Source organism: Rhinopithecus bieti, unplaced genomic scaffold, assembly GCF_001698545.2.
Source record: "Rhinopithecus bieti isolate Rb0 unplaced genomic scaffold, ASM169854v2 scaffold_33903, whole genome shotgun sequence".
Classification (NCBI taxonomy): Eukaryota; Metazoa; Chordata; class Mammalia; order Primates; family Cercopithecidae; genus Rhinopithecus; species Rhinopithecus bieti.
In genome coordinates this window covers 633654-648487 of record NW_016814625.1, presented here as the reverse complement: position 1 = coordinate 648487, position 14834 = coordinate 633654, and the positions used below count along the sequence as shown (strand labels likewise).

The window sequence follows — 14834 nt, the reverse complement described above, 5'->3', positions numbered from 1 at the left end:
TTTTTTTGAGACAGAGTTTCGCTCTTGTTGCCCAGGCTGGAGTGCAAGGGTGCGATCTCGTGATCTTGGCTCACCGCAACCTCTGCCTCCTGGGTTCAAGCAATTCTCCTACCTCGGACTCCCGAGTAGCTGGGATTACAAGCATGTGCCACCATGCCTGGCTAATTTTGTATTTTTTTTTTTTTTTTTTTTTTTTTTTTTAGTAGAGACAGGGTTTCACCATGTTGCCCAGGCTGGTCTTGAACTCCTGACCTCATGTGATCCTGCCTCGGCCTCCCAAAGTGCTGGGATTACAGGCATGAGCCACTGCGCCCGGTCCCCTCAGGGCTATCGTTAAGGCGCTGTCTGCCCTGCTGGCCTGTGGACGGGACCCCACTTGGTGTTTTCCTGTCTCTGTTCCGTTGCTCTCCCGTTCGTGCACGCCTGAGCTGCACACTCCTGAGAGCAGCATCTCCCTGCTTAGCTCCCAGCACAGCCCTCGGGGATGCTGTGGACTTGGGAGGGGCATTCCCAAGTCAGAGGCATCTTCCACAGCCCCCCACCCCATGCATGCCTCAGGACTTGCAGCCTCTGCTTCCTTTCCCACGCGTAAGGAGAGGTGAGCTTCTCCGCTCGCCCTGGGAGGCAGCCCTTCCTGTGAGAGCCTGCCCCACCTCAGCCAATGTCTTGGGTCCAGCCCTTTCCCACCAGGAAGAAAATAGCAAGAAAAACAGATGAGAGCTGATACCCTAAGCTGCAGGGTCTGCTGGGACTGGGTACTGGAGGAGCCCCAGGGAAGCTTTAACCCCAGGGGCTCCAAGCGGTCAGAAGGGTGAGGGGTGAGGAGAGAAGAGGGGAGGGAGCCACCTCTGTAGCTAGAAGTTGTCTCTTCCCTCTCTCCTGTCAGTGTCTAGACTGTCACTGTCTACCTCTCCTCTCTCCATAGGTCATCACTGCCCTGATGTCAGTCCCAGGCTAGATCCCTCAATCCATAGGCTGGACGGCAGCACCAGAGGTCACCTGGCCCACCCCACTGACTCTGGGTGGTGCCTTCCTTGGGCGAGGTCTAGAAGTTCCCCTTTTAAATCTAATAGGCAAGGGATATTTTCAACCTGCCGATCATCTGCATCTCAGCAACCCCCAGTCAGCCTGGCACCCTGAAGGTGAGCTGGGCTTGGAGTCAGGAGACCCAGGCCAGTGGAGCTTCTAATCTGTGAAATGGGCATTCCCTTATCTGCTGTGCTCACCACAGCAGCGGTTATGGGGATTACCCGAGATAGGACTGAGAAAGGGATTTGTACATGATAAATGTGGTATAAATAGCAGATGTGATGGGTGGTAGGGGTAGGCAGGACACCTGGCCCCATCCTGTCTGAAGCAGCAGCTCTCTTTCCCTGCTGAGGTTCACCTGGGGATCTGGCCCTACTCTCTGCTGTGTAGCTGCTGAGATAGCATCTCTCAGCCTTCAGAATGACCAACGTTCCTTTGGTCTTTTCCTGTAGACTCATTCCCAGAACTTTTTCCACCATGTCTAAGAGGACACGTGGGGAACACTTTGAGATGGTCAGGAACAAGATGTGAGGAAGATGTTTAAATAGCCCTTAGGCTGTGTTTGCTGAGCATCCAGAGATACTGGAGTTTTCCAGGTGGCCATTTGTCTAGGAGCTTGGAGGGGTAAGAAGAGCTCAGGCAAGCGAATACTGGTCGGGTGTTTACAGAGTACTTGCACACATAGTATCTCATTTGATCCTCCCCCTCTGAAGTAGGTCTCTTTTACAGAGGAGACATTGATCTAGCAAGTTGCAGACTGGCGGCCCAAGTTTGGGTCTTCTGACTCACAGTGTCTGCACCAGGCCTCGTCATTCTGCTGAGGATACAGAGGAGGGAATGGGCTTCAATTACAGCAAGAGAGTGAGGATTGGATCTAAGGAAACTTCAGAGTCACAAGTGAACCAGTCACCTCTCAAGGCCCCTTGGTGGTGGTTTGGGGCACAAGGATCCTATGATCACAGAGTAGGAGAGGGGAACTGCTCCGAAGGTGTTGGAGTCATCTAGTCCTCAATTTCTTCACTGGGACAATGAAGGGATAGAAAATGAGATTCCAAAGGTCTCTTCTAGTCCTTATCTTCTAGATGGGGTGGAGAGGGGGCATCTGGTTCCTCCCACTCTGCAAATTGTCTCCCTTCCTACCTCTATAGCCTTCACAGAGCAGGTGGGCTTTGATGGATGGTAAAGGATCTAGGAGAAGCGTTGTCTGGGGTGAGACAGACTTTTAAGCATCATCACCATGCAGGAGAAAGCCGCAGATTCTGCATCCCTGGGGCAGAAGGAAACAGTCGGCAGCCTCTCCCTTCACACTCCTGGGTCTCAGAAGCTGTTTACATGCTCAGGAGGGCACTCCATCCATTTCAGAAGCTGCATTGGAAAATAACAACTGGGCAAGCTGCTGCTGCTCAGCCAGCTCCTCAGCACAGAGCTGGGCGAGACCCAGCCCTTGGCACTGTCTCCAAGGCCAGTGTGTAGGCAGAAGCCATGATGGCTGTTGGCTAGATTGGTTTAAAGGGAAGCACGAACCCTGAGATGTGAAAACACCCAACCCTTGTGGCGCATGAGCAGCCTCGTCATCCAGATGTTTCCATCTTCTTTGTGGGTCATGACATGAAAAAAGTTAGAAAGTTCTGGCCCTTGACTCAACTTATTTCCTTTAAAGAACATATCATGATTTGCAGTTGTCTTGTTTATTTTCTTGCTTTGGTGTTACCTGTCTCTTCACCCAAAATGTGAGATATGTAGAAACAGGGATCTTTTATCTTATTCTCAGCACAGAGAGCAATGCCTAGCACAGAAAGCACTTGACAAATGCTTGCTGAATGAATGCATCCATGTATGCGTGCGTAAATGCTTGAATGAATGAGTGAAAGTATCCAGCATGTAGTAGATGCTCAGTGAATATCAGTTTTCTTTCCTGAGCATCATTTCCAGTTAGCTTGGGAGTGCAGGGCTGGTTCTTGAGATCAAGCCGTTAGGAGTTAAGTGCTGCACAGTGACTGGAAGGGGAAACAGGAGGTTAATGTAGAGGTGGGAGACGCGGTATGGCAGAGGAGTATGGGACAAGGCCAAGAGAAGGGGTTTGTGTGAAAGATTTTTTGAAATGACAGTTGTGTCTGCTGGCCTAAGAAAAGGGATGGTTTGTTAATCACCTGGGTGTTTCGGTCAGTGTAGACATGTTTTAGGAAGCACGGGATGGCACTGTCACCTTCCATGTGGCCTTGAGCAGATCCTGTGACTACTTTGAACCTCAGTTTCCTCATCTGTCGATTGGGTAGCCCTCATTCTGCCAGTAACTTCCTACGTGATGAAGGCTGTCATGAAGCAAGGGTGAGATAACCAGTGGGGGCGTGCTGAGCGCATGGGAGGAATTTTTACTTTTCCTTGAAATTCCTAAAGGAGCTCCTCTGTGATTTTCTATTATTATTTTTGTCATTAATCAGGATTTCCTTTCTCTGCAGGAGAATGAGCCAATGCATGGCAAGCACTAAGTCTTAGATCCTGAAGACTCAGCCCTCAAGCAAAAGACATGCACCTCTCCACTCACCGGGTCCTGGATGGGGAGGGTGCTCCTCTTAGAGGCCCCTGGAGGCCAGGTGTGCCTCGGAGGGGCCTTTTGAGGCAGCTGGGAGGCAGATCCTAACACTCTGCCCTCTTCTCCTCCAGATACAAGATGGTGGTGACCCCCCGGAGGGCGGCGGTGGCCATCGCCGGCTGCTGGATCCTCTCCTTGGTGGTGGGGCTGACCCCTATGTTTGGCTGGAACAATCTGAGCGCAGTGGAGCGGGCCTGGGCAGCCAATGGCAGCATGGGGGAGCCCGTGATCAAGTGCGAGTTCGAGAAGGTCATCAGCATGGAGTACATGGTCTACTTCAACTTCTTTGTGTGGGTGCTGCCCCCGCTTCTCCTCATGGTCCTCATCTACCTGGAGGTCTTCTACCTAATCCGCAAGCAGCTCAACAAGAAGGTATCGGCCTCCTCTGGTGACCCACAAAAGTACTATGGGAAGGAGCTGAAGATCGCCAAGTCGCTGGCCCTCATCCTCTTCCTCTTTGCTCTCAGCTGGCTGCCTTTGCACATCCTCAACTGCATCACCCTCTTCTGCCCATCCTGCCACAAACCCAGCATCCTCACCTACATTGCCATCTTCCTCACGCACGGCAACTCGGCCATGAACCCTATCGTCTATGCCTTCCGCATCCAGAAGTTCCGCGTCACCTTCCTTAAGATTTGGAATGACCATTTCCGCTGCCAGCCCGCACCCCCCATTGATGAGGATCTCCCAGAAGAGAGGCCTGATGACTAGACCCCGCCTTCTGCTCCCACTAGCCCACATCCAGTGGGGTCGCAGTCCAGTCCTCACTTGCTCACTGTCCTGGGGGTCTCCCTGAGCCTGCCCCAGCTGGGCTGTGGGCCAGGGGCACGGGGGAGGCTCTGAAGAGATACCCACAGAGTGTGGTCCCTCCACTAGGAGTTAACTACCCTATACTCCTGGGCCCTGCAGGAGGCTTGGGAGGGCAAGGATCCTACAGAGGGACCGGGTGTCCAGAGGCAAGAGTGTCCTGAGCCTCCACCTGCCTGACCATCCCATGAGCAGTCCAGCGCTTCAGGGCTGGGCAGGTCCTGGGGAGGCCAAGACTGCAGAGGAGCCACCTGGGCTGGGAGAAGGTGCTTGGGCTTCTGCAGTGAGGCAGGGGAGTCTGCTTGTCTTAGATGTTGGTGGTGCAGCCCCACCAACCAAGCTTAAGGAGAGGAGAGCATCCCCTCTGAGACGGATGGAAGGAGAGAGGTCGAGGACGCACTGGCCTGGCTGTCTCTCCTGTTCTGTAGGAGAGGGTGGCCAGAGGCAGCTAAGGGGCAGGAATCAAGGAGCCTCCATTCCCACCTCTGAGGACTCTGGGGCCCAGGCCATACCAGGTGCTAGGGTGCCTGCTCTCCTTGCCCTGGGTCAGCCCAGGATTGTACGTGGGAGAGGCAGAAAGGGTAGGTTCAGAAATCATTTCTGATATTTGCTGGAGTGCTGGCTGCATGCCCTGGGGAGTGAGCTTGGTGGGGTAGGTGCTGGCTTCAAACAGCCATGAGGTGGCAGCTCTGAGCCCTCCTTCTTGCCCTGAGTTTTCCAGGGAGGAGCCTGGAGTGTAATTACCTGTCATCTGGGCCACCAGCTCCACTGGCCTGCCCAATGCTGGGCCTGAACTGTCTTAGGTGACCCCATCTCTGCTGCTTCTGGGCCTAATGGAGAGGAGAACCCTAGACATTCTGCCTGCCTGGGGACGGGGTGGACGAAGGAAAGGGTCTGTAAGGACTCAGTGTTGACTGTGGGCCCCCCTGGGGTGGGTTTAGCAGGCTGCAGCAGGCAGAGGAGAGCACCCCCCCGAGAGTGTGTGGGAGGGCTTGCTGTCATGTGAATCCCTCAATACCCCTAGTATTTGGCTGGGTTTTCAGGGACTTTGGGAGCTCTATTGCAGGTGTCTGGGGGTCTAGGACTTCAGGGATCTGGGGAAGGACCAACCCATGCCCTGCCAAGCCTGGAGCCCCTGTGGAGCGGGGGCGAGGCAGGGGAACCTGGAGCCCCGTGGAGGGGCGTAAGGCGGGGAGTCTGGAGCCCCGTGTGTGGGGGGGGGTGAGGGGGGGGGGGGGAGGTGGTCATTGAGTTGACCTTCTGAACATGAGTGTCAACTCCAGGCCTTGCTTCCAGGCCCTTCCCTCTGTTGGAAATGGGGTGCCCTGGCTCCCAAGGGAGGCCCATGTGACTAATAAAAAACTGTGAACCCTGTGGAGAGCACATTGCTGGGCGCCCACCCCCACCACTGTTGAGGGCAACAAGACAGCTTCAGCAGAGAGGAAGCAATGGCGGGGGCCGGGAGGAGCTGCGGGAGTGGGCCTGTGGAGGCGTTCAAGGAAGGAAGGTTCCAGAGAGGGTGTGTCTGTTTCCATAGTTACACACTTGGGGTAGCAAACCCTGATCAGGAAGTGAGATCCTGAAAACTCACCTGTCCAGAACCCCCAACCCCCACCCCAGCCATGACATCCTGAGACCTCTCCCACTGGCATCTTCCTCATGGTGACATATCTGGAGAACCCCTCATGGTGAAACATTCAGATACCCCCGCCTCCTGGTGACACAGCACCTCCCCCTAGATGATGTCGCTCAGTGGCACAGAGGCCCCACACTGTAACACCACGCATCTTTATTGGAGTGCTTCCCACCCAGCGTGCAACTCCACAGGGCACTCCAATCTCTGTGCCTTCCAGCACCCCTTGAGCCCAGATAGCCTGGCCCGGGGCCTACCAGGCCCAGTCCTGAGTTCTGGACAACAGCCTCTGTGGGAGGGAGGCCAGCAGGTACCAGGGGCAGTTCCATCAGCTGTCGCTATGGAAGTGGGGGTCTTGGACATCTCTGGAATTTGACTGTGGGCCTGACGGACCTGACCCTTCAGGCCTGCAGCACCTGGAGGAGGACATGCTTCCTGAGCCCCTAGTGTGAACAGACCTCGGCTGCAGGCCAGAGAGGTGCAGAGAGGGGAGGGGGAGCAGCACCCTCTTTCTCACCAGGCCTCCCTCCCTCAGGACCAAGCCCAGGTCTGAACTCTGCCCACTGCAGTTCTAGATACTTCTGTACTTATGCAGAGCCTCAGAACCACCACCAGGGGAGGGAAGGCAGGGAAAGGTTGTTATCCCCAGTTTTCGGATGAGGAAATGTGTCCAAACAGAACACCTTTGCTGAAGGTCACTCAGAGCTGGGAGTAGACTCTGGTCATGTGGCGGTCCATGGAATCAACCCCCTTCCGGACCACACCGGCATCGCCTGGCCCTGCAACATCACTGCGAGTCTCTGGACATGCGTGCTAGTTGCCTGTGTCCTCAAGTTTGTTCCCAGAGCTGACCACCACCTTCCCTTCTCACTCCCACCCCCTGCTCCCGGCCTCCTCTCTGCTTCCATGCCACCCGCAGAGTAACAGAGGGGGTGGGTCAGGCCATTTACCTGGCTCCTCATCACAGCCTCCTCCTGTGGCTCTTCAGTGCGTGGCTGAGGCTGGAAGAGAGTCTACAGTTAGAGTTTGGGGGAAGTGGCGGGGAACTGACAGGGTTCACGGTTATACACCCTCTTCTACACCTGTCCACCCTCCCGCTTGACCCCAATCTTATTACCCCTTCTCTTCTGCCTTGATTTTAAGCTCTCTGCTGCCTCTAGTTCAGCTCCAGAGAGGTGCTTACTCCTGCTCTCCCATCCTTAAACTCTCACCTTTGACCTCCAGCCGGCAGTCCACAGATGCCTCCCCCAGCACGTTGATGGCCTTGCAGGTGTAGACCCCAGAATCAAAGGGGCTGGGTTTCCGGATCTCTAGGGTGCAGACGCCTTGCTCAGAGAGGGCGCGGTATTTGGGGTTGCCCTGGATCTCCATCTTGTTTTTCATCCAGATGATCTTGGGCTGGGAGGCATGGTCAGAAGACAGCTGGGGAGGTGTGGACTGGAGCGGGGCACTCAAAGGCTATTCCCAGGCTTAGGTGTGGATGCCTGGAGGATTCCTCAGCCCTGCTGTCCCCATCTGCCCCCACCAGCCCAGGGCTCAGCAGGGCCTGGACCCTCACCTTGGGTGAAGCTCGGACACTGCAGAACAGCTGGGTGCTGTAGCCAGGGGTGGAGGTGTGGTCAGCCAGGGGCTGGGTGAATGAGGGGGCTTCTGAGAAGTCTCGCTCAATAAACCCTTTAGGTTTGGCAGTAATATCTGCGTTCAGGGGAGAAAGTCGGGTGAATCTGAGCTTACAGGAGTGAAGGAGACCTGTTAGGACTGACTGTGATCCATGATCTATGGATAGCAAGTCATGGCTTATTTGCGGGAACTTGGACAATCTCAAAGAGGCAGAGAAAGCTGAGACTGTAGCTGGGTGGGTCAGGGTGGTGAGCAGAGAAGAGAAGGTGGAAAAAGCAGAGATGAGAGCATCTTGGCAGAAGGTGGAGGTTAGTAACTCAGAGATGCCATATTTCCTTTGTGTTTGTCATTGGAGACTTGACTGGCTTTCCTTTTCTAAACAAAAATTTCTTCCTAATTCTGTGCAGTTCAGGCTAGTGTTAAAAAAAGTTTGCCTTCTGGAACCCACACAGACTGTGGGTCAGAGAGGGCCTCAGGGCACACAAGGGACAGGGAAAAGGGCCCGGGGTTTAACATTTGACGCAAGAGGGTCAGGTGCCTGTGTGGAGACAGTAAATACTCCTATCTCTCTTGTCCATCTATGTGGTGTGTATTAGGGTTGGGAGGCTTGTTTTTAGCGAACTCACCCTTTTTAGCACACTACCCATCCATGCACAGGTCACCCTTTAGATTCCCTCGGGCACTCTCTGCCTGAAACTTGGCAGATGCACACGCATCTCTGGAATAAGTACACAGCCTCCAAAGGGGCATCTTTCATTTGTGTGGATTTGCTCTGATGTGTTTGTTAAAATCAACCAGCCACATCCACTACTTTACAGCCATTCTGTGTGTGTGTAGGCATAGCTGTGGAGTGAGGGGACAGCACGTGTTCCAGGGGCAGACGCCCAGGAGAAGCCCAGAGAGAGGGGTGCAGAGATGCCAAGGAAGAGGCAGGGACAGGGAGAGAATTAGCACAGCCAGCTCTGAGCCCAAACCCACCTGCCTTCTGGATGTGGGCGAGCTCCTTGGTGACGGTGGCTGAGGCGCTGAGTCCACATAGGTTTTCTGAGAAGACCCGGAAGGAGTACGAGTTGCCGATGATGAGGTCAGAGATGGTGCAGGTGGTTGGGTGGTAGCGCTCCAGCACTGTGAACCATTGCTGCAGGGCCCTGGGCGTCACCCTCATTTCTCACCCCTGTCCTCACCCTCCCTGCTTACCCTGGAGCCCTCTCCTCACAGAACTCATTCCATGCCCCCAACCCTGGGATGCTGAACCATCCAGCTTTGGACCTCAGGGACATTGAATTGGAAGAAGGGCTCCCTGGGTCACTCAGGTGACCTCTGAAGGGTCCTCAGAGAATCCTAGAGCCTTCATGTGCAAAGTGTGGCCCACAGATGTGCAACTTCAGCATCACCTGGAAACTTCTTAGAAATGCAGGCCTTCAGCCCCCACCCTGGACCTACTGAGTCACACTCTGCCTCTTAGCAAGCTCCCCAGGTGGCTCATGTGGACATTAAGATTTGAGAAGTGTGGCTCCAGAGCTTGAAAGGCTTCAGACAGCCCGGGCCAGCCCTCCTCACAGTTTTCAGGAGGCATCTGAGGTCCAGAGAGGAAAAGTCTTGTTAAGGGCCTCCTAGGGAGTCAGGTTAGCAGTGGGCAGACCAGAACTGGATCCCTAGACTCGGTCCCTAGACTCAGTGGGATGGGCCTTCTCCACCACCTTGACCACTTCGTACCCCGACCCCGCTCTGCCTCACCCCTGTCTTTTTGTCTGCCTTCTGCACCGTGTAGCCCAGGAGCTCTGTGTTGCCTGTGTCCTGGGGTGGCGTCCACTGAAGAGCAGCGTTGCAGCCCCAGACATCCAGGAGCCGGATGCTGCTGGGAGGTCCAGGTTTCTCTGTAGGCCCAGAGTGCGAGGGGAAGTGAGCATGAGGGCCAGACTGGCCACAGAGCCCCTACATCCAAGATTTGGCTCCTGCCACACTCCCTTGGCCTGCTCCCATCAGCCGTCAGCTCTGGGATAGGCGGTCGGGGGCTCCAGGTCCCCCTTGAGGCAGCACTGTTCCCCTGGCTCCATACCAATCACCAGGATGTCAATGGCTGCCTTGGCCTCCAGGCCTTCCACGTGCACGGTGAGCTCGTAGCGGCCCGAGTCAGAGCGCTGGGCTGAGCGAATGAAGAGAATGGAGTCCTGGTCCCCAGTGCGCACGCTCACCCGCTGGCTGTCCAGGGCATGGCCGTTGTGGGTCCATGTGGCCCGAGGCTTAGGCTTCCCCTGGCAGGGAGGAGCCCCCAGGGTGAGTGTAGGGAGGTGCCAGCGTCCCCACACCCCCTTAACTCCAGGAGTCTCGAGCTGTTCTCGGGGAAGCCTGTCCCTTTGGCCCTTTTCAGGAGGGGCAGCAGAGGCTGGAGCCACAGGGGCTGCCCTGAGCCACATCCTCCAGGTGTCCAGCCTGCTTTGGGGCCCACCTGCCCATCCCCAGGCTGAGAATCACCAATGAGTCATGTGCATGATTGTGGGAGGATGAGGCCGTCTCGCTGGGTCTCAGCCCGACCCTTGGAGATCCTGCCACTTCCCAGGCTCCCCTTAAATGGACCTGGTTCCCACCCAGCCTCTTACCCTTGGTGGGGGTAATACCCACCTGGAAGGGGATTTGCAGGTTGACCGTCTCTCCCACCTGGCGGATGTAGGTCTGACGGAGGTGGCGGGGGACACGGATCTTGGGGGCCTCTGGATCAAAGCAAGAGTCCGGGCTTAGCAGTGCAGTGGGGTGGCTGATTGGGGTTTCTGAGGTGGGGCAGGGGATAGCTGGTGAGGGATGCTGGCTGGGAGGAGGGTCCTGCGTGTGCCTGGCTGCCGTGGGGTCCCTCCTTGCAGAAAGGGTGAAGCTTTCACTCCTGAGGTCTAGGGGCCCACATCCCTTAAGGGAGCAGGAGGTTTCAGGAGGTCAGCGCCTCCATGGTGTGAACTGGTAAGCATCCTGGGCACTCCCTTGGCGCCTCGACTCTGCCAGGATGGGATTTGCCTTGCAGCCCAGGCATTCCCAAGCACCAGATGGGCCCCAGCTGACTCTCTGTCTCCCCCTGCTGGGGAGCAGGTGCTGCACCTGTCTGGCTGCACTTCTAAGAAGGGCAGGCCACTGCCGTCTTCCTGCTCTAATACCCCTGACCCTCCACAAGCCCAGGACTTTCAGAGAAGTCCTTATGAAACCCTGTTTGTCCCTTCCTCTGTATCCAGGCCTTATTGAGAGGATTAGGATCTTTCCTTTCCTAAGTGAAGCCAGGGCAGGTGTCCCCCCTTCTTCCTCTGTCACCCTCCCATAATCTGTTAGTCTCAGAGCTGGGAAGTCCTTCCTGAAGTCCTATTTCAGCCACCTGTTATGCTAAGGAATGACCTTCTGACCCTCACCTGGTCAGGGGCAACCACTGAAGCCCCTGGGCATTCTGAAGGAAGCTGCAGTGGCCACCACCCCTGTCCCCCGGGCGGGTGCTGGGCCCATGACTGAGGCTCCTTTGCAGCAAACAGGTGGCAGCAGTTGGTTGGTGGCATGCAGGGCGGAGGAGGATGAGACAGTGAGAAGGAACACGATGTCTCTGAGGATTAGCTGAGTAGGCACTTGGCTCTGGGAGCTCAGGCATGGAATGCTCTAGGGACAGCTGCAGGGGGTCAAGAATGCTTGGCAGCTCCAGGTGGCTGAGGAGGGACAGCTGAGCAGTCAAGGATCCTGGACAGGGACCCCACTCTGCCCTGCCCATGACAAGCCTGGCTGTTCCCCACTTATTCACAGCCTCCTCTCCCTCTTCTCTCCAGGAAATCCCCTTCTCTCCTGCCAGAGGAATTTGAATGGAGAAGTGGGTGCTGAGTCTGGCTGGGTCCATCAATGCTGGGCCTCAGGGGCCTCTCAGAGTCTGAGCTCACTGGTTCTCTGGGGAAGGCCCAGCACCCTCCCAACCAAGAGGCCTTCCTGGCACCTCCAAGACTAGAGTCGACACAGCCATACTGCAGCTGCCAGGTGGGGCCACATCTCACTCAGAGCCAAAGGCTGGGAATGTCCTTGGGTTTTGGGTGCCACTGGAGAAGACGCCCTGAAGTGCAGTGGGGCATGAGGGTCCTGTGTAGGCATCAGACTCTGGGACTGCCAATAAAAGGCTGGGTGACCTCAAGGGATGCTCTGGGCTCCTTGGGATCTGTTTGGCCTCAAATAGTCTGTGAATCTAAGCTCCCTAACCCCATGGTTCCCATGTCTCTCAGGCCTCAGAGCTGAACATTTCCTTTTGAATCCAGACTTGACCCCTCCTGTGGATCCCCTCTCCTTCTGGAGGCCTTGTCTAGAGCTACAGAGTTCTGTTTAGCCTCTCCCAGGAACCATCCATCCCCTTGTGGAGGAACAAGAAAGAAGGTGGAGAAGGCCTCAGGCCACCTGCCTGCCTGTGTCTCTCCTCACCCTGGGGGACTGTGCTGTCCCCAGAGACCTCAGATCACACCAAATGACTCACTGTCATTAACAGACTGAAACCCGATCAGCTCTGGGAGGGGAGCAAGGGGAGGACTGAGGTTAATGCACCTTGCAAATAGAAATATTAGCAATGGGGATGGCAGCTGGCCTGCGGGGCCCCAGTGAGGTACACCCTCTGCGATGGAGACGTCTTCATGGACCTTTCGCAGACCCTCTTTTTCTTTCCACTAGGGCCATGGTGGAACAAGGGGCAAGTAGGGCCTTCTCTTTGTTTCAAGACCTTTGAGAGAATCTGGAACCCAGGACACAGGAAATGGGCAGAAAATGAGTGTTTATAGCCACTGGAAGAATTGAGATTAGATGGGAGAAAGAACAGATGGACTCTTAGCATTGAGCAGGTGACCCAGGGAACTTGACCTTTTGTTTCTGAGCATCAGGAAGCCCCTTCCTCAAGGCATGGGGGCTGGACCACTCAGGGAAATGGCTTCTTAGACCTCCAGAGACCCCCTGCTGCTGAGGAACCTGGAACTTTCTTCAGGCAAGATGTGATAGTGTGTGGCTTGTGCATGTGAGTGTGGGACGGGGGAAATGACTGCCTGGCTCCCTCTACCTGCTGGCCTCAGTTTCTCCATTAGATGAGGTGTTTGGGAAGGGCTGGGGAGCTGAAGGCCAGGATGGGCTTTACCGATATTCTCTCGGATGTGGACGGGCTGGTCCAGCATGGCCGGCGGGCCAGCTCCTGCAGAACTCACTGCAGACACCCGCAGGAGGAGCTTGTCTCCCAGAGCCAGGTTCCGCACGGTCTGCTGGGTCACCATCATGGGCCGGGCACTCACAGGCACCCACTCCGAGGCTGAGGGGATGGAGAGAGTGTGAGGTCTTGGCAGTGTGGCCACAGGCACCCCTCTCCATGGGGCTTCTTTGCCTGCTGGTGATCTAGGGAAATCGGCCTCCCTCTCTGGGCCTCATTTTTCCCTTCTTTGCCTTCCCTGACTTCTTGTCAAATGGCATAAAAGACACCTGATGTTAGAGCCCTGAAATCATGGCCAGAGATGAGGTTGTTGAAGCCCAGAGAGGGTTGGACACAATTGCAAAGTCACCAGCAAGGTAGGGGCAGAGGCAGAGGCCAGGCTGGACTTGGGCCATGGAGGGGGACAGTGGCATCAGGGATGTAGCCCCCATACTCTCACCCCATTCCTGCTTTCTCCTCACTGTCTCTTATGCTAACATCCCCCTCTCCTGCTCCTCCCCCTCCACTTCCTACACTTCCGGGTCCTCTGAGACTTAGCACTTCCTTCCCTTCCTGCCAAAGGAGAACCCCGAGTCCCTTTACCCTTCTCTTACTCAGAGACTCCTTGGAACTGAGGACAGGGGAGCCCCTCAACCCACCTACCTACCCTTTCTTGCTCTCCTGCTGGTGGAGCAAGAAAGGATAGGTGGGTTGAGGAGCCCACTGCTTGCATCACCCCCTTCTGCGTCTCTCCCAGACTGACCAACAGGGCCTGAGCACTTGTCCCTGCAACCCTCCGTGACAACCTCCCCTGGGTGTATGCAAAACTTAGCCCAGCACTCACCTCCCTCTCTGCAGAGCTCCAGCACATAGCCCTGGAGGCCCAGTCTCCCCAGGCTCTCTGGGGGCTCCCAGCTCACAGTCACAGAGCTGTTGCTCACATCCTCCAGGGTCAGCAGCAGTGGGGCACTGGGGACATCTGGGGAGATGAAGAGGTTCATGGCCAAGAGCTCCCCTCCACCCCCGACATGCCTGCCTCCCTCCTTCCCCTGCCCCACCTTCAGTCACCTTCACTTGGGGGTGCAGGCTTAGTGGTTGTGGGGGCTGCAGGGGCCTGAGGGGCAGGGGCCTGCGGCTTGGGCACCTGCTCTTCCCCGGTGGACTCTGATACTGCCACTTCTCGGGGAGGCTCTGCGGTGGGCACCTTGGCAGATTCAGATGCGGTCTCTTCTGTACTGCAGGCAGGGTCCTTGGAGGTGGTTTTCTCCATCATTGCTGGACTGGCTGGGGGGCCAGGCTGGAGTGTGCAGGGGTCAGCCGTTGGGGGACCTGGGCCTCTAGGGTGCCCGGGACACCTAGGTCCAGGCTTATATAGTCAGGGGCTGCCCCACCCCCAGCAAACGATTCCCAGCTGTGGGGTCAGGTCAAGCAGGAGGACTGGAGGGTGGAGAGGCGCCCAGGCCAGGAATAGCTCTGGGGGAGGAACCACAAGGGCCCCTTGAGGAGTCACTCCCTCATCCATCACCCCAACTGGCCTTCAACAGCCAGGGTGCTGGTGCCCAGCTGGGGGAGGGTGCAGATGGGTGAGATGGGACAGCAAGCAGGCTGTGTGCCAGGTGTCAGGGCAATGGGAGGAAGAACTTCTATCTGGAGAATGAGCCCAGCTCAGGCTCTGTGTGTCTGGCCTCTATGGAGCCACTTGTGCCCAGAGCTTCTCAGACTGGGTGCTGGGGCCCTGAGAGTTTGGAATAGTCTTCCTTGTGAGCACTCCCAGCTTTGCCTCTGGGGCCCGCATTTCCCGGGCTCCCACAGTTCCCAGGGACTCTTGCTTGTTCTGTATGAGGCTGAGGGCCCTAGAGAGAGAGGGAATTGAGATGCTGAGGGTGGAGCTGCTCGGAGGATGGTCCTCCAGCATTGGAACCCCGGAAAGGGGGACTAGTCCCCTGGCTCCTGTCTCTGTTGGGCAGGTGGTAAGGAGCTGGTCT

At 56.3% G+C, this 14834-nt stretch overlaps 2 protein-coding genes across 6 annotated transcripts in view; one reads left to right on the top strand and one right to left on the bottom strand.

Moving 5' to 3' along the window:
* The window catches only part of ADORA1 (adenosine A1 receptor), a 40811-nt gene extending 35008 nt beyond the window's left edge, over positions 1-5803 (top strand). For all 3 annotated transcript variants that reach the window (XM_017851553.1, XM_017851550.1, XM_017851551.1), the window contains one exon: positions 3694-5803. In XM_017851553.1, coding sequence (XP_017707042.1) covers positions 3694-4333 — 640 coding nt within the window. In that variant the 3' untranslated portion in view covers positions 4334-5803. The remainder of the gene's footprint in view (positions 1-3693) is intronic.
* The window catches only part of MYBPH (myosin binding protein H), a 17210-nt gene extending 2975 nt beyond the window's left edge, over positions 1-14235 (bottom strand). Inside the window, exons 1-11 of one of the 3 annotated variants that reach the window (XM_017851547.1) lie at positions 13918-14234; positions 13694-13828; positions 12730-12972; positions 10305-10393; positions 9742-9937; positions 9420-9559; positions 8661-8820; positions 7621-7757; positions 7274-7460; positions 7013-7063; positions 6199-6478 (exon numbers count right to left, since the gene is read on the bottom strand). In XM_017851547.1, the coding sequence (XP_017707036.1) occupies positions 7047-7063; positions 7274-7460; positions 7621-7757; positions 8661-8820; positions 9420-9559; positions 9742-9937; positions 10305-10393; positions 12730-12972; positions 13694-13828; positions 13918-14122 (1509 nt within the window). In that variant the 5' untranslated portion in view covers positions 14123-14234 and the 3' untranslated portion in view covers positions 6199-6478; positions 7013-7046. Of the gene's footprint in view, positions 1-6198; positions 6479-7012; positions 7064-7273; positions 7461-7620; positions 7758-8660; positions 8821-9419; positions 9560-9741; positions 9938-10304; positions 10394-12729; positions 12973-13693; positions 13829-13917 lie in introns of those variants that run through there. The other 2 variants (XM_017851549.1, XM_017851548.1) reach the window with 2 other exon arrangements.
* Between the last annotated feature and the right edge of the window lie 599 nt (positions 14236-14834).